The sequence below is a fragment of the Zalophus californianus genome, chromosome 12, assembly GCF_009762305.2.
Source record: "Zalophus californianus isolate mZalCal1 chromosome 12, mZalCal1.pri.v2, whole genome shotgun sequence".
Lineage (NCBI taxonomy): Eukaryota > Metazoa > Chordata > Mammalia > Carnivora > Otariidae > Zalophus > Zalophus californianus.
In genome coordinates this window covers 60,268,948-60,293,598 of record NC_045606.1, presented here as the reverse complement: position 1 = coordinate 60,293,598, position 24,651 = coordinate 60,268,948, and the positions used below count along the sequence as shown (strand labels likewise).

Sequence of the window (24,651 nt, the reverse complement as noted above, 5' to 3'; positions counted from 1 at the left end):
TGATGGCCTTTGAGGCTGGTGGATGCCTTAAGGGGGTTTATAGTACTGTTACGTGTGTGCTGCAAATTTCCACAGTCAAAGAGCCAGGCAGAAAAAATGAGTAATGCTTTTGAGGAGCAAAGAGGTTAAATAACCTGCACCTGTGGGTATTGCACACCAGTCTAAACTGGCTGCGTCAGAATCACCTGGGCATTTGTTAGAAATCTCCTGTCTGTAATCTCAGCCTAGATGTACTGAACAGAATCTACAAGGAGGGTGTGCCTAGGAATCTGCCATTTTAACAAACTCTCCAGATGATTTTGATGCGTGGTCAAATATGAGTATCATGCATGGAACCACAGCATGGGAGCACGTTGGCAAGATGAGATTTTCCTGCTCTTTTTCTCTCATTGAAGGTAAAATATAGATATGTCCCTTCTCCCTCATTTGCTCAACAAACATTTTTCAGGGTCTTATTATGTGCCAGTCTGTGTGCTAGGTGCCAGGGAAGTAAGGGTTTATGTAAGAGTTCTTGCCTTCATGGGAATTACAGTCTGATGAGCAGAGACAGGTATCTTGAAACTTGAGGGAAAGAGATACGGCAGGGTAGCGGCAGGGTAATAGTCTGATGAGCAGAGACAGGTATCTTGAAACTTGAGGGAAAGAGATACGGCAGGGTAGTGGGAACCAGGGGCTCACCTTTTTTCCCATTGCACTAACATACCAAACCAAACCAAGATCCTTCTCCATCCCCCTACTCCAATAACCCTCCCTCGAAGAGGTATCTAAGCCCCAAACAAGTTACGAGTAATAACTCCAAGAAAACATTCCCCGTATTAGATCAGTCCAGTGCTATTTCTAACCTTAAAAGAAATTTGAACGTCTCATCATGTGCTATGCTTTATTTTATTTTATTTATTTTTTAAAAATTTATTTTTTAATCTCGGAGGAGGAGAGAGGGACCCTGAGATCATGACCTGAGCCGAAATCAAAAGTCAGACGCTTAACCAACTGACCCATCCAGGCACCCCTCGTGTGCTTTGCTTTAAAAAGTTATTTGTTATAGAAAATTACAAGCATATACAGTATAGAACAGTATATTAAACCACTGTGTACCCAATCCCCAACTTCAGCCATTTTTATTACATAGCCAAACTTTTCTCATCTGAACTTTCACTGTTTCTTCGCACCCTGGATTACTTTCATTATATCATTTCACATGGAAATATTCCACTATGTATCTCTAAAAGATATGGGCTCTTTTTTCAGACATAACCACAATGTCAGAATATCTAAAACAGGAATTCCTCCATATCATCAAATATTCAATCAGTGTTCACATTTCCCCTATTGTCTTATAAAGTTTTTGTATCGTTTAAATCAGGATCCGAATAAATTCCATTCAGTTGGCTGATGTATCTCTTAAGTAACTTTGTCTCTTAATCTTTCTTTCCTTGCAGGTTTTGTTGTTGTTACTGAAGAAATCAGATTTGTCCTATAGTTTCTCCCAGTCTAGACTTTCCTGATTGCCTCCCTCTGGTGGCATCTGCATTCTCTGTAAACCAGTGGTTAAGATCTGGAGGCTCTATTACTCCAGTTTGATTCTTTATGCACGTTGTAGTTACACTTTGGACCATGTGTCTGATGTGCCAGGTGTAAACCGTTGGTGAGAAAGGGTGAGGAGCCATAGTAAGGATTGGTGTTAATGGTGGCAAACCATCACCAGTGAGTAAGAGGGAAGAAAGTAAACATTTATTAATCGCCCACTGTATACAGCCACAGGGCCTGGTGCTTTCCATATGCTCTCACATAAATGCAAGTGCTACGTTGTGTATGGGGGATTAGTTCCATTTTCACATGTGGAAATTCTGGTGCAGAGAGTTCATAACCTGCCTGTTTCTTGCAGATGGCGGGTGGAGTCAGATACGAGCAAGAGTCTGTTTGTCTTAAAGTGTGTCATTCTCTTGCCTCTGTACACACGGGGATGCAGGGCCAAGTAGGCATGGTAAATGAGTACAGCTGACCCAACACTGAAAAACGAAAGAACGAGAAAAGCAATAGCCCTAGGATGAGGCTAGGGGGCGCTCTCTTTGGCCTCAGTGTCAGGGCGTGGAGAGGACTGTAGGGAGGAGCCCCTACTCAGCTCCAGTCTTGATGTCATGCAGGTATGTGGACCCAGTGTTGCCAGATCTTTTGAGTTTTCTGAAGTCAAGTATCTGAATTTCTATAAAAAAGCTCTAGATCTAAAAATGCTAGCTGCTAATTCAGATTTTAAAAAACACTACCTAGGACAACATCCTGGGCCAAACCAAACCAGCGTGCAGCCTGCCACCCCCGTCCCACCTCAGAGGTATGTCAGCTGAAGACTGTGCTGATGACCAAGGCAGTTAACTGTCACAGGGAGGTGTTGCCCCTGAAATTAGAGAAGGGGCCAAGACATCAAGTGACAATGAACCAAATCTTCAAAAGGTGACAGAGCATTTAGATACGTCAAGGAAAAAGCCAATTTCTGAAGTCTGAACAGATCAGACCTTGACAAAGGAACAGCGTTCCTCACGTACCTTTTCTCATCCTCTTGAGGACTGAGTCCTTGCTGTGTTCCGGATGGTATTCTGAATAGTTGATACATATTTGCAAATTTCAGCTCATTTTCGCCTCACCACAGCCCCGTCATGGAAAGGTGACAGGGGTCTGAGATTCGAACCTAGGTTGACTCCAAAGCCTGCTTACTTACTACTCTGTGTGGTCTTTCTTCTGTGAAATAGCTCCTCATTCAAGGCACTGAGCATTAGAAACTGGAATTCCCTGGCTGTGGGCTCCCAAAGCCTTATGCTCTACTATCTTGAGCTTTCAACAAAACACTTAGTAGGATCTTTCTTTCTTTGAGGCAGAGCTTGAGGACCCTTTTTTTAAACACTTTTTTTTAAAGATTTTATTTATTCATTTGAGACACAGATACAGAGAGAGAGAGAGAGAGAGAGAGAGCATGAGCAGGGGGAGAGGCAGAGGGAGAGGGAGAAGCAGGCTCCCCACTGAGCCAGGAGCCCGATGTGGGGCTCGATCCCAGGACCTTGGGATCATGACCTGAGCTGAAGGCAGATGCTTAACCATCTGAGCCACCCAGGCACCCTTTGAGGACCCTTTCATCGGTTTCAGTTAGCATTTACATCCAATTTCTAGTTAGATAATTCCTTTCCCAAACACCTTATACATTCTTTACAATCCCAACAGTAGATCTATGACAGAAAAACCAGTTCATGACTACCCTTTATCCTGTTTTCACTTCAGCAGGAATGTCAATAATTAAATGAATTTATCAATAAATAGTATAACGTAATGTCTCCCTGACTTTTCTGGAAGCTGGTAATTCACACACCCTGGATTTAAGCTTACCCGGTCCGCTTGGTAAAACTGGGAGCTTGCAGAGTAAGGAAGCCTTGTTGGACATTTGGGTTTCATTTTTGTGTGCAAGTAAAAGCACTTTGTCACAGTTCTTTGCAAGACAGTTAATAAGCCTCTAGCTTATAGAGACAGTCATTTTCTTCCTCTCAGGCAATTGAAGGCTTTCTTCTTATTGGGTAAGGTGACTGATGAGGGACAGACCCTCGGGAGCTTCACGGAGATAAAAGGGCAAGACGGTTTGGCAGTCAGGCAAAGAAAACCCCTGCTCGACTCAGGCTGAGAGCATTCATGCCCTGCAATAACAACTCACTGGACTTGAGGACAAAGACCTTCTCTCGCTTGCGGCTTCCTTCCTCCTTGTCTAGACATTCTGTAAGTGGTCTCCTAGTTACCGGGGTACCATGCTCCAGCCCTGCACGCCTGCACCCCGCCTGCAGTCACCAGCCAGAGCGTGAAGATGCAGCCTCTGTGCAGGGAGCCCCGGGGATGCTTGAACATCTTGTTCCCATGAGGAGCTGCGACTCCTGAAAGAAGCTTCATAAGGAGGACAGTGGTGGTTAGAAACAGCGTAGGGGGACGTCACCACAACGGACAGCACCATCTCTAAAGCTGTGGGGTTGCGGTTCCCCTGCCTCTAGCCATATGTGGCTATTTAAATAAAAAAAATTTTTTTTAAGTGTGGTGAAATTCACATAACATAAATTTATCATCTTAACGACAATTTTTAAGTACACAGTTTAGTTTTGTTAAGTATATTCACATTGTTGTGCAACCAACCTCCAGAACTTTTTTGGCTTGCAAAGCTGAAACTCTGTCCCCATTAAACAACAATGCCCATTCCCCCTCCCCACCCCGGCCCCTGGCAACCACCTTTGTACTTTCTGTCTCTATGAATGTGACTACTCTAGGAGCCTCATAGAAGTGAGATTATACAGTATTTGTTTTTGTGTGGTTGGCTTATTTCACTTAGTATAATGTTGGCTCTTTAATTTTAAATTAATTAAAAATTCAGCTCCTCATGTGCACTAGCCATATTTGAAGTACTCAGTAGCCCCATCAGGCTAGTGGCCACTGTATTGGACAGCACAGACAAAGAATATTTCCATTATTGAAGAAATTTCTCGTGGACAGGGCTCATCTAAAGGAAGCCGGGCGGCTTATACAGAGATGTGGCTGGAGGCGGGGGCTGGGAGAAGGAATTTTTCTTACCATTCCAGCTGGTGAATAATCTGACTCCTTTTCTCCACCACAGAAACAATACTGGCTACCTGATGTTTTAATAATTGCCACTCACATCCTTCTCCCAGCCTCCAGTCTTCCAGCAGCATAGAACGTGAAAAATAATCCAGTTTGAGAAAATATACAGTACAGGTTACAGATGAATGTACTTTAAAGTATTCTTAGCAAGTACATCTTAGGAAGTGTCTGTCAGTTTAACCATCTACGGAAGTTCAATTGGAGTGTTTCATTAATGGGAACTATTAGTTTATCGCTAACTTGGCAAGAATCCTAATTGGTATTTATCACAAAGAAGCCTTATTCAGTAGACCTACCCTTTAAGCTGTTGCTTTTAAAGATTTTTGCATGAGACCCACAGTAAGAGAGATGTTGTATCTCAACCCAGCGCATGCACACGCTTATATGTGTATATGTATATACCCGAACTTAAAGTTTCTTGTAACAACACTTACCCTTATTAAGTGTGATGCATATATCCTTTTATTAAAAAGATGCTTGCCTATTCAAAAAAAACCGCTGATCCTATCCACTAAAATGATTTCGTAACCCTCAAAAGGGCCACAACGTGCAGTTTGGAAAACACGGTTTTAAATCCACCTAGGTTCCATTTCAGGCCTGGAGTGTAATGCTGCTCCCCATCCCCTCTTCAGGTCCCCATGACTCAGAAAATGGCTTATGAATTACATCTCAAAACAAGCAAGTTTTTGTTTTGGTTTTTTTTCTTTTAAGATTTTTATTTATTTGAGAGAGAGCCAGAGAGCGCAAGAGAGAGCACGAGCAATGGCAGGGCGGGTGAGAAGCAGTCTCCCCGCTGAGCCGGGGCCCAGGACCCCAGGATCATGACCTAAGCTGAAGGCAGACGCTTAAATGACTGAGCCACCCAGGTGCTCCAAAACAAGGAAGTTTTTTAATAAGCCATCAATCATAGCTTTATTTCTGAGTGAGTTCTGTGTACTCATTTTAATGCTGGTTTAAGTAGAGAGTATTATGATAGAAAATCTGTTATCAAATGGTCATACTGTGTTTTCCAAAGCCAAATATAAACAGTGAACACTTTTTCATGCAGTAAGTTTCTATATTAGCATGTGCGTTTGGGAGCTCATTGAATTTTAGCTTACTTTTCTTTGTAGAGGAGAATATTGCATCATAATACTATATCAGGTTACTGAGGGAAAGGGGGGAAAAAGATCTTAGTTTCTGGTGTCATGCATGAACAATTTAATAATTTATAAAAATCTTGTAAACAAAGATTTCAAAATGCATGTTTTATACAGTATATAGATGTGTCAACTTGTCAGATTTCTTTTTTCTTTTGTAGTGTAACTATCTGGTATGGTAACTAGTATTTTGACAGATAATAGGAACAAAATGGAGTTTCCCTGAATCACTTTCAGAAGCATTGCATCTTGGGGTCAGCAGAGAATTGACTTCCTGAAGGGCCTATTTTTTTTTCACCTTAATAGAGGAGATAGCACTGTAAGAGGCCTGCCCGCCCTTTGTGTGCATAATAGTAATGAAAATTACTCCTTGAGCAACACTGAAGTAGGCAGGCTGTAGAAAAAAGTAGAAGAAAGTATCAGAGAATAACTGTAACAATGCTGAATAAAAAATTTCATCCTTGGGGCTGAGGGGTGGACAAAATGACTGAAGGTGGCCAAAAGGCACAAAATTCCGCTTACAAAATAAGTAAGTCTTGGGGATGTCATGTACTGCATGGTGACTATAGTTAATAGTACTATATTGCATATTTGAAACTTGCTAACGGAGTAGATCTTAAAAGTTCTCATCACAAGCAAAATCATTCTATAACTATGTGTGGTGATGGATGTTAACTAGACATACTGTGATCATTTTGCAATGTATCCAAATGCTGAATCAGTGTATCCAAATACTGAATCATTATGCCCCTGAAGCTAATATAATGTATGTCAGTTAGACCTCAATAACAAGTGTCATCCTAACTATAACTCATAAGAATTGGCCAGTTTTTTTTTATTTTTTAAAGATTTTATTTATTTATTTGAGAGAGAGAGAATGAGAGATAGAGAGCACGAGAGGGAAGAGGGTCAGAGGGAGAAGCAGACTCCCTGCCGAGCAGGGAGCCCGATGTGGGACTCGATCCCGGGACTCCAGGATCATGACCTGAGCGGAAGGCAGTCACTTAACCAACTGAGCCACCAAAATAAAAAAAAAAAAGAATTGGCCAGTTTTGAAACTTTAGATGTATCAGGACATAGAAAGTAGAGCCAAAGTGTTTTCTTTAAAATAAAATTCCAGGGGCCTGGCTGTGTCAGTTGGTTGAGTGTCTGACTCTTGATTTCAGGTCAGGTCATGATCTCAAGGTCGTGGGATCCAGCCCCTCGTTGGGCTTCGCTCTCAGCAGGGAGTCTGCTTGAGGATTCTCTCTCTTCCTCTCTCTCTCTGCCCCTCCCTCCCTCTCTCTCTCTGTCAAATAAAGAAATCTTAAAAAAAAATTCCCAAATTGTTGCTATCCACTACGTTTATTTAAAAAAAATCATTTTTGTGTTTATGTAAGTATAAATACTTGTAGGGAAATTGGAAATCAAAGGAAAATATGAAAAAATTAGAATTCAGTGGTCAGGCTACCACTGTTAATATTTTGGGCACATTTCCTTTTCTATGTGTATTTTTACATAATTAAAGTAATTCATTTTGGATCTTCCTCCCCAGTCATTTCTCCGTGCCATTAAAAATTCTTTGCAAACGTTTTTAATGGTTTTATAGCATTGATGTAGCATGAGTTTTTAAGCTATTACTCTGATGCTGGACAATTAGGTTTCAGTTTTCCACCTGTATAAATACCACTGTGATAAACATTTTTGTGCATGAAACTTGTCCGTGTTCCTGATCTTTTCTTAGGGTAGATACATAGAAATACAATTACTTGTTGACCCCTTCATTTACATCTAATGAGCTGTCTCTTCTCTCTCAAAGCTGCCTTCTTTGAAAAGTTGTCTATGTGCACCGGCCCCAGCCCCTACCTAACACTTGACTTAAAAGCCTTCAGTGGGGTAGACCTCCATGTCTATCACGGAATAGACACTACAACCCCTGCCGTGGTCTGCGAGGCTTAACGTGGACCGGCTTGTCTACCTGCTTCTCTAGCCTCTTCCCCATTCTCTCTGGCCTCAGCTGCATTGGCTTTTTGATTTATTGGCTGCTTGCCCTTCCTCCAGCCACAGGACCTTCAAAGCTGCTTATTGTACCTCTGAAACAGTCTCCCTCCCCTGGCCATTTCTTCTTTGTGCAGGAGGAGGTGAGATGTCCACTTAGAGGAGGTAGGTGGAGGTTTGACGAGAAGTGAAGGTCTCAAAAGTTCATTCAGGAGGTAAAGAGTGGAATTGACTGGAGAGGTACCCCCAAGATTTCCAGGCAGCGATGAGGAACATGCTCATGGTGTATTCAGAGTTAGGAATATGAGACTCACATCAAGAGAAATGGAATTGGCATCCAGGGCTATGCTTACCTTTAGCTTTTGGAGAAAAGAGCTTGCTTAAACTCAGTCCACCTGGTGAGTTAGTAGCTACTTCCTAACATTTGTTTTCAGTCTTCTGGAAGTGTACTACCTCCTCTTTGCTAATTCAGTTTATATAGATGGTAGCATATTTTGTCATTAGAATATGTGGAGGGCTTCACAAAGAAACACTTTGGGGATTATTGGAAGGCTTCATGTGAAAATCTTCATTTCTGGGTTTATTGGGAAGTTGTAATGCTGTTCTGTCCAATAGCATTCCTACTACCTATGTGTGGCTAATTAAATTTAAACTAGTTACAGTTTGTAATAAAAATTTAGTTCCTTAATTATAACTATACTTTGATAGCTGCATGAGGCTAATGGCCACCATATTGGTCAGTGGAGATCGAACATTTCCATCAAGGTAGAAAGTTCTTTGGGACAGCACTGATCTAGAGAGTAGAAAAGGATCCAGCTAAGTCATCTCTGAGGCTAGTCAGTGTCTAGAATGGTGATCCAGGAAAAATAAAGGGACAATTATCCTTGGCTAGTTTGCTACTGGATCTGTTACACAGTTTGCTGGTTCATTTAGCATTAAAAAAAATAGACATTAAAATTCTGCTCCCTTCTGGTATTCCCAGTCTTTCACAAGATGCAATGGAAAAGCCAGCCTCTCTGGGCCCACATACCCCTGGGCTTCTATTGCCTACATCCAGATCATGATCACGTGATTCATATGACTTGCTAACCAGGCAGATGTCCTGGCTGAAGAACAGAATAGGTGCTCGTCAAAAACCCTGTGAGTTTTATTTATTTTTTATAGATGTATCTCATAAATGCGAGACCAGTGGATTGTTACTATTTTTAAGGGCCAAGTAAAGTAAGGTTCTGCTCATAGATGAGACACCAGCACTTTTGAAATGACCCAGTGTTGGAGAAGGAAGGGAAGTTCTATCACACAGGGGAGGCAGACAGACACAGGTGAATGTACCCTTTCTCCACCTTATTGTCTGGATTTTCACTTTATCTCGCTCAGCCAGCAATTCTTTCCATCCTCAAATTCTAGAAACTCGCTATTAATGCATTTTATCTTATAATGATTCTAGGTTTTTCTTACACATACAGGGTCTTGGTTGATCGCTTCCTACCCCTCAAGTCTGAAGATAATGGTGTTTTTGTGGAAATAGAAAAGGATAATGGGAGAAGGAACTGGAGTTTCTTTATCTTCCTGCCTTTTCTTTCTCACAAAGGGCAGGGAGAGATTTTTCTGAGCTGAGGGGGGGAGTGATTTTCAGAGCTATGGGCTCCCCTGCTTCTCAGGACCCTGGGAGGGGCCCGCCCTGCACAATGTTTGTGTGCAGGGACAGACTGATGTGAAGCAGCGTGGACGCAGACATAGCAATAGGGCCCCTCAAAAAGATGGTTCCAAACTCAGAATGATAACTGCTCCAGTTATGAGTGAGATGGTTTTGGTTGCCTGCCCTGTAGAAATGTTGAGATGCTGCTCTGTTTGAACAGTCTAAACCCAAATAGAATATCTTATACTCATGTAGCCTCCACAGTTTGCAAAATCTGTTCTCAAGCATTATGTCATCTGATATTGATGATAAACTTACGGGCTGGGGCCAAACATTTGCCAAAGAGAAAACCTAGGCGCAGAGAGGTGAAGAGACTTGCTCAGGGTCACACAGTAGTAGGTGGTGAGGCTGTTTTGAATCCCAGTGGCTTTGCTGAGAATGTTGCTTTCCTTCTCATTCATATTTTGGAATCGTAAAATAAAACACACCTAAGTCGGATAACTGAGGACACAAATATGATATTTGGTTTAATAGATAATTTTGTTGACTGCCCATAAATATGGGGGTTGGGAAAGGGGCTGCTGTAGTTGGGTGGTCGGGCCCTGCCCTCAGGGATCTTTATTTGAAACATTTGAAGCAGTACATTTACAAGAAACGAAATGCACACATCCTAGAACAAACTGGATGCTTTAGTGCATATAGATGCTGAGAAAATGACAGATTCCTTTATAGAAGGCGTCCTGAAAGAAAGGGATTTTGAATCAGATCCTGAAGGTTATGCACAGGCTACGGGCAGGGCATTCTAGCCAGGTACAGAGGCATGGTTGGCTTCAGTTTTAAGAAAGAAGAAAAAAGCACTTGTTTATTATTTTTTGAAAATCTACCCTGCAGAAGACCTTGTGTATAGCTGGGTTTACAGTGGTGTACAAAAAGACATGGTCCTCCCCTTTCATAAACTTAGACTTTGGGGAAAGACCAAGTATTGATTGTTGGTAATAAAATCATTACACAAATATTTCCGATTGAGATTTGCTATAAAGGAAAAAGGTGGGATTCTATGAGAGCATACAGTCTGGTAACATAAATTCAACTGATGTTTGAGCTGGTACATGAAGGAGTAGAAGTTAACTAGGAAAAATGGTTTTGGTATAGGGAACAGAGAGAGGAGTGCTCAGAGAGAGAAGTGAAGCATGTGCAAAGGCCCTGTGAGGGATCAGAGGGGCTGGAAAAAGGCCTGGTTGCTGCAGTTGAGAGTGCAGAATGGTAAGTGGCAGGAGGTGAGGCTGGGGAGGAGGCAGAGCTTGGTCAATTTTGGTCTTATTAAGAACCATGGGGAACTCTGAAGGATTTTAAGCAGAGTGACAAGACTAACATGATCAAACCTTTCTTTTAAAAAGATCGCTTTGGCTGCCATGTGCCAGTGTTTTGGAGGGGGATTAATAGTGAGTATGCAGTAACCCCTTAAGAGACTGCCATGGGGATCCAGGCTAGACACGGCGGCTTGGTGTGGAGTGGTGGTAGTGGAGATGGGGAGAAGTGGCAAGTTTCCAAAGGGATTTAGGAAATCAAGTCTACAGGTGGAATTTGGTGGTATGCTAGGTAACAGAGAAGTGGATGATAAAGATAGTTTTTGAGTTCCGGATGTTTGGGAGAGAAGATGAAATCAGCTTTGGGTATCAGGAAGGCATTTGGATCTATGGGTCCAGAGCTCCAGGAGAGAACTGAGCTAGCATTGACTGTGTAGGTCACAGCCACATGAGTGACCAGTGGGCATGGATGAGCTCTCCCAGAGAGAAAGGAACGTGAAATGAGGAAGGAGGAGTAAAGCAGTGAGGAAACTCGGTGGCCACGTCGAAGAGAACGAGCCAGCCCAGGAGCACTGAAGAGGTTGGAGGAAAACCAAGAGATCCCTGAGCATCGTGTCATTGAGGTAGAGCAAAAATATATAAAATAGGGGGAGTATCTTTCACTTTCTCTCTAGACCCATTTCCCCATCACTACCCCCAAATCCATTAGGTGGAAGCCACACAAACTCTAGTCCGAGACTCTTGCGTGGGACACTGTTACAAGTGTATTTTATTTATTTTTCTATTACTGTGACAGATTGCAGTCTGTTTGTGTTTTCTGCCGGGAACAGTAACCTCCTTTCTTTTCTCCTACATCATTGAGCTTTTGGCTGCCCTGACTGCAGTTTGTGGCAAAACCTGAGCTCGTTTACTCCCATGGAGTACTGAACACTATCTGGTCTCGGTGGCTCTGTAATTCTACTCCGGGCGCCCAGCTTCATGTGCCAGCTGGCATCTCTCTTTTTTTAAAATTTTTTTAAAGATTTTATTTATTTATTTGACACAGAGAGAGCAAGCGAGAGCAGGAACACAAGCAGGGGGAGTGGGAGAGCGAGAAGCAGGCTTCCTGTGGAGCCAGGGAGCCAGATGCGGGGCTCGATCCCAGGACCCTGGGATCATGACCTGAGCCGAAGTCAGACGCTCAACCATCTGAGCCCCCCAGGCGCCCCCCAGCTGGCTTCTCTTAATGCGCTAGCTGCACAGAGATCAATATGAAGACGATGTTCACTGGTGCAATGTGTTTGAAGAACTCACTATTGGATGTCCCACGTCACGGCTGCTTCCAGGCCGTCCCTGGCATTCTCTCTCTCTTTGCAGGATGGCTGCCCCTCCTCCAAGTTACTGTTTCGTGGCCTTCCCACCGCGTGCTAAGGATGGGCTGGTGGTGTTTGGGAAAAATTCGGCTCGGCCCAGGGATGAAGTTCAGGAGGTCATGTATTTCTCAGCTGCTGATCATGAACCCGAGAGCAAGGTTGAGGTAAGCCCCGTTTACAGTCTCTCCTTGGCGCTCATTCCCTTCCTCCGGCTTGGCCCAGCGCACCTCTCCCTAAGTCGGCTCACCGGCCAGAACTGGCATGTCGGTTCTGTTGATTCCTGAGCCCACGTAGGTTTGTTCACGGCCTTAAAAACAGGATCACATGGGGAATAATACTACTTGTGGCTATAGCCCTTGTTTTATAATTAAGTAAAATGTTAACATGGTTCAAAGTCAAATGTACAAAATAAGGTGTTTCGTAGAAGTCTGGTATCTAGCTTTATCTCATTTACTCTACTTACTTTTCTCTCTGTAGATAGATGTTCCATGTTTTGAAAGTTCTTTTGGTTTGTCCTTCCATTTAAAGAGTTACCTCTGTATGTAATAAACTATACACACACACACACATTTATCCCATTTCCTTTTCTTAGATGAATGGTGGTGTGCCATGTACACGTTTGTCCACTTTGCTTTTTTCAACTTAAAACATATCTTAGAGATCACTCCATATGGTAAATAGAGGTACTATTCTTCATTCCTCATTTAGAGCTACAGAGTGTTCCATTCTATGGATGTATCATGGTTTAATCAGTCCCACGTTGCTGGACATTTGGGTTGTTTTCCAGTCTTTTGTTATTACAGATATGTTGTATTTTGAAGGGACTGATAGCCCGGTGTATCTGTTACAATATCTGGCCTTGGTTTATGTAATGTATCATGTTAAAAAATTATCCATCAATTCCTATTCTGAGTGCTTACAAATCAGTTTTTGTCAGTCCTTCTCTGGGATAGATACCTAAAATGGGATTGTTGGATCACAGAGTAAATAAGTGTGCAATTTTTTGGATATTATCTTATTTCCTCACACAGGTGGTGTACTTTTGCATTTCTACTAACAATGGAACAATGCCTGTTTTTCCGTATTCCCAGAGTGTACTGTCAGACTTTTGTGATGGCTATTTTATGTCAATTCTATAGTCTGCTATTTTACTAAATTCTTTCATTGGTTGTGTCAGCTTTTATCATTGATCCTTTTGGGTTTTCCAGGTTTGTTGTTATCAACACGTGCAAACAGAGATAGTCTGATTGTTCTTACATCTCTGTTTTCTTGTCTGATTGGCCGATAGCTTGGATTCAGTGTTAATATTTAGTGGTGGTAGTGGTTATCTTTGTCTTGTTCCTAACCTGAGTGGGGTAGCCTCTAGTGATTCTCCAGTCACTCAGATATTGGCTTTAGGACTGAGACTTATATAGTTTTATCATGTTAAAAGTATACATCAATTTTTACTTTTTGTGGTTAAAAAAAAAACCCTCAAGAATAGGTGTTAAATTTTGTTAAAGGTTTTTTTTTTTTTTTTTTAGTGAGATGGAGATAATCATTTGATTTTTTTTCTTTCAATTTATCTGATAAATTGAACCATCTTTGCATTCATGGAATAAACTTCTTGGTTATGGTGTATTTATTTGTGTGTGTGTGTTTCAATGGTAGTTGTTTGTTAAAGGATGAAGAATATAGAGAAAAAAATTGGGGGTGGGTAAATTAATGAGCCCTTTCCACTGATGTAAACCTCTATTCATTGGTGTTCTATACTTTCTAAGATAAACTGATTTTTTTCTGGTAATTGTGCTAAGTTTTAAAAGGGTATTCATCAACGTGTGTTTTATTTTCTTATCTGAATCTTTATCTGTTTCAGTCTTTTAAAGGCAACTAAGCAGCACCAAAGAGCAAGAGCTCTGTAAGGAGCTGCTGACGTTAGGTGGATTGAGCAGAGGCGGTGACACAGCCAGGCAGCACGGAGTATGACTTGGCATATGGATTGTGTGCGGTTGGGGCAGTGACAGCCTGTCTCCCGTAGGACTTTCTCAGAACCACTCTCCTCTCGTGTTGCACCACTAACTGGGTCCGAGCCCCTAAACTTCAGGACTTTTCTTTTGTAGAGGCAGAGAAGAGTGCTAGGTCTCTGGTGATCATGCTAGGTTTTATTTTATTTATTTTATTTTATTTATTTATTAATGTTGTAAGCAACGCCTAAATACATGTTTTTTAAGATTTTATTTATTTACTTGAGAGAGAGAGAAAGAGAGTGAGCACAAGCGGGGTGAGGGGCAGAGGGAGAAGCAGACTCCCTGCTGAGCAGGGAGCCCGCCACGGGACTCGATCCCACGACCCTGGGATCATGACCTGAGCAGAAGACAGACACTTAACCGACTGAGCCACCCAGGTGCTCGATCATGCTGCTTTTTAAATGGGTATTCATTAATATTTCAATGTCCATGTTGTTTGGATTTGAATGTTTCTCTCTTCACAGAACCAAGTGCACTGGGCATAGGTGAAGTTTGCAGGTTTGAGTTATTTCGACTTTCCCTGTCTGTCTTCCCTTAATGTTGCTTTTTTTCAGAGTCATAGCGACTGAAACAATACTTTGATTTTCATGTGGGCAGATTTAATTTCCCAAAGATAGCTGCAGCCAATCCCATCCTACATGCACTTCTTACAGTGTGATGAACACTCCTCCGTGGAGAGGTGAGGGTTATGCCCCCACCCCCTCCCATGAATCTTGGTGAGGGCTTGTGTTTGCTCTGACCCGTGTAGCCTGGTGGAAATGATGCGATGTGACCTCCAGGGCTGGGTCCTAAAGGAATTCAGCACGGAGTCTCTCACTCTCGGGATCTGACCCTAAGCATCCAGGCACTATGCTGGAAGGAACCCAAACCAGCCCACATATGAAGAACATAGGGAGGGGCCCACATGGACAGGCACCGAAGTCCCTCAGCCAACAACCAGTGTCAACCCATAGCCAACTGCCGGATGTGTGAGTGAATGGCCCTTCAGACAATTCCAGGCCTCAGACACTGTGGAGTGGAGACATGCCATCTCTGTGGCGCCCTGTCCAAACTCCTGAGCCGCCGAATTCATGAGCATAATACATGGTTGTTTTACACCACTAAATTTTGGGGTCACTTGTTAGTAGCCATAGTGACCACAGCATCATACAAAAGCCATTTATAAATATGTCTGAAATAGATATTTTAGAAAAACGTGTTTTCTTTTGGGAGGGATAGGCTAAATAACTCAGTATTTTACTTTCACAGGTAGTCAGGGTAGAAAATAGACTAGGTTTCTTTCACTTGTTAACCCATGTTATATTATCACTCCCCTACACTGGGGAGGTTCAATGACGTCTCCTGGCATAAATAAGTGCAGTTTGATACCTACTGGAATTCGTTTCCAAGGCAACCTGACCTCCTTTCTGAGTTGCCTATACCTGTGTTTGGAGCTGCCTCTGTACATTTCCACATCCGTATTCTGCAGGTAATAAAATAGCGTCACAGGTCAAAGACCAGATTCATTTTCCCCATCTCGTTTGTTCTCCTGCCTCTGTCAGCACCATTGTCTGCCACATAGTTTAATCTAGAAACCAGAGGAAAACTTTGACCCTCATTTTCCCACACATCCCTGGATGCATGAGGACGGCTGCCACCAAGTCCTGTTGCTTCCTGTCTCCTCCCAGGGCCCCTGCTCGTTCAGAACCACCCCCGTCTCCCTTCCGCTATCATCTGCTTATTGGTCGCTGGCTCTCTTTTTCGTAGAACCTTCAGCCTGCGGGGTCACCAGAATTTTCAGAGCACAGCTCTGTCACTGCCTTGTTTAAAAATGGTTGTGTTTACAGGAGGAGAGTCCGGGCTGATTTGTGTGCCATTCAGAACCCGTCCTGACTGGCACCGGGCTCCTTTTTCCTTTCTCTTTTTTAAAAATTGATAGGCTTCTGGGGCGCCTGGGTGGCTCAGTTGTTAAGCATCTGCCTTCGGCTCAGGTCATGATCCCGGGATCCTGGGATCGAGCCCCGCATCGGGCTCCCTGCTCCGGGGGACGCCTGCTTCTCCGTCTCCCTCTGCCCCTGCTTGTGTTCCCTCTCTCGCTGTGTCTCTCTCTGTCAAATAAATAAATAAATAAAATCTTTACAAAAATGTTTGACAGGCCTTTTTTTTTAACGCAGTTTTATGTTTACAGAAAAATGAGCAGAAAGTACAGGGAGTTCCCATATTAACCCTTCATCCTGAGGCCTCCCAGCTTTACCTTTTATTAACATGTGGCATTAATGTGGTACATTTGTTACAATCCATGAGCCAACCTTGATACATTATTATTAACTAAAATCCATCATTTACATTAGGGTCAGCTTTCTGTGTTGTATATTTTAATGGATTTTGACAGATGTATATAATGACATGTATCCACCCTTATAGCATCGTACGCAATAGTTTCTCTGCCCTAAAAATCCTCTGTGCTCTTCCTATTCATTTATCTCTTCCTAACCCCTGGGAACCCCTCATCTTTTCACTGTCTCTATGGTGTTTGCCTTTTCCAGAACATCATGGAGTTGGAATCCTATAGCGGGTAGCCTTTTCAGACTGGATTCTTTCACTTAGTAGTTATGTTTTCAGAGTTCATCCATATCTTTTCCGGGTTGGTAGTGCATTTCTTTTTAGTGCTGAAAAATATCCCACTGTCTGGATGAACCACAGTTTAGTTTTCCGTTCACCTATTAAAGGACATCTTGGTTGCTTCCAAGATTTGGCAATTATGAACCAAGTTGCTGTAAACATTTGTGTGCAGGTTTTTTTTTTCTTCTGGCTTTCTTTTTGGTTTGTTGTTTTGTTTTGTTTCTTAGCCCTGCTTCCCTCCTACGTGCAGGTCTTTGTATGGACATAGTTATTAACTCATTTGGAATACTTTTAAAAAGTAAAGATGCTTTTAAATGTAATTTTACATTGTGAATAGGTGATGTATTCATTTGGTTCAAAGATTAAGTGATATTGAAAAGATTTACTGTGAACAGTCTTACTCCCCCTTATTGCTGTTCACTCTGGTTCCCATCCCATATAACCCTTCTTATTAATTTTTTGCACATCCTTCTAGTGTTTTATGCAAATGCAAACAAATATGAATACTTAGCCTTATTTTCTCACTTTTTTCATGAAAGTAACACATCATATATACTATTCTGAAACTTGATTTTTTAAATAGAAAATTTCAAACTCACGAAAAAGGTCTACAATGTTTTTTTTGTTTAACAATATTTTCTAAAGATATTTTCTACATCTGTACACAGAGATTGTCCTTATTATTATTTTTTACAGATGCACAGTAGTCCATTGTAGAGCTATCCCATAATTTTTCAGTCAGTCCTCTGTTGGTAGACACTGGGACTGTTTGCTAGTCCAGAAAGTCAGCCCTGAAGAACCTTGAACATGAGTCATCCTGCACCCGTGCAAGTATAGTCGCTAGATACACTTCCAGATGCAGGATCGCTGGGTCATGGGGTAAAGTTTTTGTACTAATTGCCCTCCGTAGGGTTGTACAATTTCCCGCTTACTTTTCTAACCTCATTCTTAATTTTCCTCTCTCAGCTTGTACCATAGGTTCCAGCTACACTGAGCTGCTCATCATTTCTTGAATAAATAACACACTTGCATTTCTCTGTGCTTTTGTTCATTCTGTCCTTTGCTAAGAAGGACCCTCCTCTCCCCTCTTCTCATCTACTTGGTGGACTCTTAGGCATCCTTCAAGGCCTAAATACCAATATCCTCACCTCCCTCTAGTCTGTCCTCCCCCTGCCCCCCCCTTTTTTTAAGATCTATTCATTTATTTTAGAGAGAGAGAACGGGAGCATAAGGGGAGAGGCAGAGGGAGAGAATCTTCAAGCAGACTCCCTGCTGAATGTGGAGCCTGACTTGGGGCTCTATCTCATGACCTGTGAGATCGTGACCTGAGCCAAAAACAAGAGTCGGATGCTTAAGTGACTAAACCACCCAGGTGCCCTCAAACTGCCCTCCTTCTAGGAACATGTAGTACTTTATGCATGTTCTGCCATTATAAATCAATGGAAATTTACAGTTGCCTGAAACCAGTGGAATGAATCTGGCCCCAGATGCAGAGGTCCTGGCTTCCAGTCTTGCTGTCCCCATTTCCTGCACCTTGGGTCTTTGAGCCTCTTTGAGACTCAGTTTACTCATTTGCCAGATGGTGATCATAAAACCCACTGTGTCTGCCTTACAGAGTTTTTTTGTGAAGCACATGGGAACTGACATTTGAAAGTACTTTGTAAACTCTAAGGAGAACATTGTGAAAAGAGTTCTTTTTCTTTTTTTTTAAAGAATTGAGTAGTGTTGAGAGATTCTATGACTCCGGGTCTCAGTTCCCAAACTCCTGTCTTTAGCAGATGGTTCTAAATCTGCTTTTCAAATTCACTCTTACCCCTTTAGTTTCCTCACAGTTACACCTGTAACTTTCCCAAGAACAGAATGATGGATTCTTTTCCACAGCTGGGCTTATGATCCACAACAAGTATCACGTAACTTTCAGAAAAGCTCTCATTAGCATATGGAAATTATTTTTCTAAACCATGAAGACTGAGAAGTTCCCATAAAACCCCATCTATTTCTCAGCCATTTCACGACATTTTAAACTTACATATTCTGCAGTTTCCCTAGAAGCCTCGTACTTAAGCTTTGAGGTTCCAGGAATTCTTTTTCTGGGAATAACTCTGTGCTAAAAGGCATCCTGATCAGTCATCCACCGACCCGCCTCCCCTTCCAGCTGGCCCTTCCTTCCAGGCAGTCTTCCCTTTCAAGTCGTCCACTCACCTGCCCTTCCTCCTTCCCTCAGTCTGTCCATCGATCCTCTATTCTATGGCAAGTTCTCTTTGCTTGAGGCTGGAAGAATAAGAAATAGGGTCCTTTAACAGAGTTCCTCAGTTTCTAAAATTACACTGCATATTTTTGTTTAGCTGCACAGTTAGAAGATTGGAGCATTTTATTTTATGTTCTTTAGTTTTTCTCTCATGGATTCTGAGGTTTTTTTTTTTAACAACGTCACTTTTGGATGTGGGGTAGGATAGATAAACACGTATCCATTTGTGAAGGGCCCTCTGTCCTCTCTGAGGATGCTGTACCACTGTGCATCACGGAACTCATCTCAACTTCTCCTCAAGCCCTGCTCCTTCCTATAGATAGGAGTGTCAAGGAAGCAGATGAATAATTTCCTGGATTATGACGTTCTGTGAGTGCAGGGTGTGCGTGTGCGTGTGCGTATGTGTGTGTGTGTGTGTGTGTGTGTGCGTATGCCTGTAGATGGGTATGTGTTTCTATTCTTATATGGTTGAATCGTCTATTTAAGAAACAAGGGATCCAACATTAGAATACTGTTCCAGAAAACAATGAATTTCAGGTAAAGTTGACATCATTTATACTTGGTGCCCCCAGAGAATAATTATATCCCAATTTGTGGAGACAGAATTCTTTTTTTCTTTTAATTTAAATTCAAGTTAGTTAAGATATAGTATAATATTGGTTTCCGGAGTAGAATTTAGTGAGTCATCACTTCCATACAACACTCAGTGCTCATCCGAACACATGCCCTCCTTAATGCCCATCACCCACTTAGCCCATCCCCCCACTCTCCACCCCTCCAGCAACCCTCAGTTGAGACAGAATTCTTTCTTTTTTTTAAGATTTTATTTATTTATTTATTTATTTGACAGAGAGAAACACAGCGAGAGAGGGAACACAAGCAGGGGGAGTGGGAGAGGGAGAAGCAGGCTTCCCGCTGAGCAGGGAGCCCGATGCGGGGCTCGATCCCAGGACCCTGGGACCATGACCTGAGCCGAAGCAGACGCTTAACGACTGAGCCACCCAGGCGCCCCGAGACAGAATTCTTGATAGCCAACTCAGATTTGACACGTAATGCTTTTTTAAAGAGTCTCTTATTATTATATAATAAAGCCCATCTCCATTTTACCCCTTCCTTTAAAGTTTAAAGTCTTCATTGTTTCCTTTTTTTTTTTTTTTTGGAAAGTGAGTTTTAATTTATTTATGTTTTCCTCCACATGAAGTTCTGTATGAGTTCAGTATCCCCAGTGAGATTATATAACTTTCAGAGTTTGGGGCAGTCTTTTGGTAGATCACTTCCTTTTTCTTCCTGGATAAAAATACTTCTAAGAAGAATAGAAAATTACCCATTAATGAGAGTTGGTAACATTGTTAGTAACGTTGTCCAGATGGCAGCTATATTTGTGGTTTTTTGGGATGTACATGTGTTTTGCAGGGGAGAGTGTCTGAATATTAATTCTGAAGATTCTCCTATACAGTAGGAGAGCACAGGTTATTCTGGAATAAAAGAGAGCTAAGCAAAGCTCCATGGCTGTGGGCAGACTGTGTCCCAGTCTTCCTGTCGGCTCTCTTTGGCCCCAGGAGTGGCAGGAGCCTCCAGCCTTGTGTGGAGCCAGACATGTCTCCCTCACCTCATGGGAGCATGGCTTAGCAGGGGCCTTCCTTCCGGTGTCCCCTTTTCCAACCCTGTTTCCGACCCCAGGCCTTTGCACCTCCCATTCTCAAAGATCTTGTGGCTTCAGGGAAATAAAAAAGCAGCTCTTCTAAAATGTGGCTGACATTTTTTTTTTTTTTTTTTTGGTCTTTATTTGGAATCATATGAACCTTAAGGGCACATTTTCAAAAACCAGTCAAGTAGCAGGCAAGACATTGGGATAAAAAAGACAAAAACAAACCCCCCAAAACCTCAGTGATAATTAGCAATACTGCCTTAGGAGCAAATTTTCTAAAACTAAAAATATTCCTCCAAAGCGTCCCATTTTCCCTGCTCTTTTTTTTTTTTTTTTTCCCCACCCTAGGAAGTCTGGCTGACTCATCAACTCATTTCAGAGTGGTTTTCACTGGTGGTGCCAGGGTTGTGTTCACCATCTGAGTACAGTAGGAAGCACAATGGTTGCATTTCTTTAATTGAAACATCTATTGTGTGAGTGTCTCTATTCCCCTTTCACTGGGTGATGTCCAGAAAGAGAGTGTGCTGGAATGTGCAAAGGGTAGGCGACAGCATGAAGCTGATTTTGCTTTTTCATTTTTGACACAGTCACACAAAATAAGAAAGGGCTTGCTCTGCAGAAGAATTGTCTTTTGTCTCTGTCTCTAGGGCTTTGTCAAGGCTCATCTTTTCTATCTTCCAACCTGGCACGGGTCCCCTGGAGCCACCTGAGAGAGTGACAGGCTCAGTGCAGGCGGTACCTTTAAAACCTTGACGATTAGCATTAGGCAGTGCCGACACTTAGAAGCATGCCTCAACCATGTGCCCCACTCTGGACATTCTTATGTTGTTATGTGGCCTTGGACCCGGAAGTTGTGCTAGCTGACAGATTTATTTTCTTAAAGGCAGGTTGGGAGAGGCTGTAGGGCAGCAAGAAGGTTTGCTTGTCTTTCTCTGCAGACCTCCTAAACAGCTTCATCACCAAAGTCAAGGCCAGAACCATCCCTGCAAAGATTGATCTTTTGAGTGGTAAACGTGTTCTTCTTTTTGTTTTCTATAGAAATCTGACTATGAATTTTGACTTGATACTAAATTGTTTTTGTCATGCTGAAAGATTTCAGGTGCTGTTTGGATTTTTTTTTTTTTTTTTTTTTCCTGGTGAGACCTTCCCTGCTGCCTCAAATCGCACTTACTATCTGCTTCATTAATGATGTGGCAGTTGTGAAGGTCGGTGAATTTTATTTTAAAAAGAAATGACTGCCTGCAGAGGTCACATTCTAGATGGCTGACTTTACAAACTTTAGCTAATTACCTCTTGTGTAAACGTTTCCTATTTATGAGGTTTGCTCCCAGACTAGGATCTTAAATAACCAATCTATATGAGACAAGCGTGACCATCTGCTTTGACCTGGGTGTGATCAGTCACATTTCAAACACAATAGCATGTGTGTGAATTGCAGCCACAGAAGGGTCCTTGTTAGGCCCAGGCTGCTGCAGTCCATGACAGAGATGCCCTAAGGGGTGTGTGTAATAGGCTCACTGAGGCTTGGGCGCACCCCCCCCATTTCCCCATCTCCCTACCCACCCACTCTGTAGCATATGAGGGGATCTGGTGCTTTGGCTTTCAGCCAAGTGCTTAGGAGGGGCTGATTTGGCCCATCTGGCTAGTTGGGCATCTCCTTTCTTCCTCCTCATTCTGAGTTTGGCCAAAAAGTGTCAAGTTGGCTGCAAATATTTTGAACTCCTACGAAGACCATATGGTCTTTTGGATTCAGTTTTCAACATTTTTATCAGTCAGTACTTACTGAGCTCTTGCAGTCCTATTACTCAGTGCCATCACAGTAGCTACCCTGAGCGTCACAGAGAAGGGTGTCCCTGGACCATGAACACACCTTTGACATCCCCATCTCTCTCTCTTCTCTGGCTCTTACCTCTTTCTGGAATACCTTGATGTCTAGCCCATTTTTCAAGATCAACTCAGATGTCACCACTTGATAAAGCCTCTGCCCACTTGGATAATTTCCCTCTTTCTTTGAACCTGTATTATGTCCCTCTGATCTTTGCTACTCACTTATTCCTTCATTCATTCTTTCAAAAAAAGATCTACTGATGCCTAGTATGTACCAGATTTCGGATATATCAGTGAACTAAACCACGGAGATGTCTCCCTGCCCTTATGGAGCTTACCTTGTAGCTGGGGGAGATGACATAATGAACAGCTTATGCAGTACATGAGTCAATTATACAGTATTTTGGAGAGGGATAAATGGAATGGAATGTGAAAAAGAAAGCAGGATCAGGTTGATCAGATGTACAAGGTGGGAGGAAGGGGAAGATGCAGTATATGTTGGGTGCCATAGACGATATAGCCTCGGTGACAGCTACTGAGGTCGGCCTGGTGGCCATGGTAATTTGCATGTGTACCTTCTCCTTCTTTCCCAACTGAAAGGATAGGAATTGGGCATCCTTACTGACTTATCTGCCAGTAGCACTTAGCACAAAATGCCTTGTGTGTGGTTAGTGCTCTGTAAATGGTGAAATGGAAATGAATGTGTAAAAACGAATTTGAAGACAAATACGGAAACGCATTCTATTTTTTTTAAAGATTTTATTTATTTGTTTGAGAGAGAGAGAGAGAGAGAGAGAGTGTGCCTGAGGGGCAGGGGAAGGACCAGAAGGGGAGGGAGAGGGAGGGGGAAAGAACCTCAAGCAGACTCCCTGCTGAGCATGGTGCCCAACGTGGGGCTCAGTCTCAGGACCCTGAGATCACAAACTGAACCGAAAGCAAGAGTCGGACGCTGAACCGGCGGAGCCACCCAGGCACCCCAGATAAACCCATTCTTATTTTTACTTTTTTCCTTCCCTTAAAAAAAATCCTTTATGATAAATCTATACTTAAGAATCTTAAGGGGCGCCTGGGTGGCTCCGTCGGTTAAGCGTCTAACTTTGGCTCAGGCATGATCTCAGGGTCCTGGGATCGAGCCCCTTGTCAAGCTCCCCACTCAGCGGAGAGCCTGCTTCTCCCTCTCCGATTGCCCCTCCCCCTGCTTGTGCGTGAGCTCTCTCAAACAAATAAATAAAATCTTTAAAAAAAAATCTTAAATTCCGTCCATATTTCCTCATTATTTTCAAGACAGAATTTGTCACTGGAGCTCAGTGTGCACAGGGGTTTTGGAAAATGTTGGTCAAATGCCTGAACTGCTTTTTACATGAAAAAACACAATTATAAGATATAAATTTCAATTACAAATTAGAAGAGCACAGAGGACCATAGTTTGCTGCTTTGGCTAGGTTTTTGCTCTAACAGAATCATTTTTCAAAGTAAACAACTTCTGGGAACTGAATAGGGGAAAACATTTCAAGAGTGTATTTTATTATCAGTTTGCCATGAAAAACTCAAGAGTCTCTTGACAGCCTCTGGATTTAATTAGCTGTAAGTTTACCAATATTTATCAAGTGAAATAACATTATCCCAATGCAGAGCGACACCCCACAGGGATTATGAGGATACGTGTGTCACCTGATCAATGAGTGTGCATGCCACACTCGTTTCAGCTCTTACCTGAGGTTTAGAGATTATGGAAAATCAATGCAGAATAACTTTCTGGGCTGCATTCAGTCGATATAACTGGGTCTTGAATCAGAAAAGGATCCAAGGCCCCAGTTGAGCCAAGGCTTTTCAGTGCCCAATTTAAAATGTAAACGGTTGCTGCTGCTGATAAAATTCTCCCCCGAGAGCCAAAGAGCTCTGTGTAATTTAGAGTCCTGAATTCCATGCTGCATCCACCACACGGAGACTGATAGAGTGCCAGAGTCAGGAGGCTCCTTACGGATAACCTAGCTTAGTGGTTTTCCAGTTTCTCCAAGGGAGCTCTCCCATGGGCCCAATGTGGGGAGGCAGAGGGATGAACCAGCAGGCCAGGCTCTGAGCTCGTCCCATGCCCCATCTTCCATTTGCCTCAACACACTTTGACCACTTTTATTGTCTTCACACTTCCATGTAAGAAGTCGTGTGAAGGCAGGCTTCTGAGGCGAAAAACCGTTTGATCTAGAGTAGCTCACTTGTTTTCCAGGTAAAGACACAGCGGCCTGGAGAAGGTTGTATACAACACCAAGGG

At 42.6% G+C, this 24,651-nt stretch overlaps 1 protein-coding gene across 1 annotated transcript in view; it reads left to right on the top strand.

The window, feature by feature from the left end:
• SCRN1 (secernin 1) overlaps positions 1–24,651 on the top strand; it is a 61,654-nt gene that overhangs the window by 11,032 nt on the left and 25,971 nt on the right. Inside the window, exon 2 of the mRNA XM_027574677.2 lies at positions 12,057–12,216. Within this exon, the coding sequence (XP_027430478.2) occupies positions 12,058–12,216 (159 nt within the window). The 5' untranslated portion in view covers position 12,057. The remainder of the gene's footprint in view (positions 1–12,056; positions 12,217–24,651) is intronic.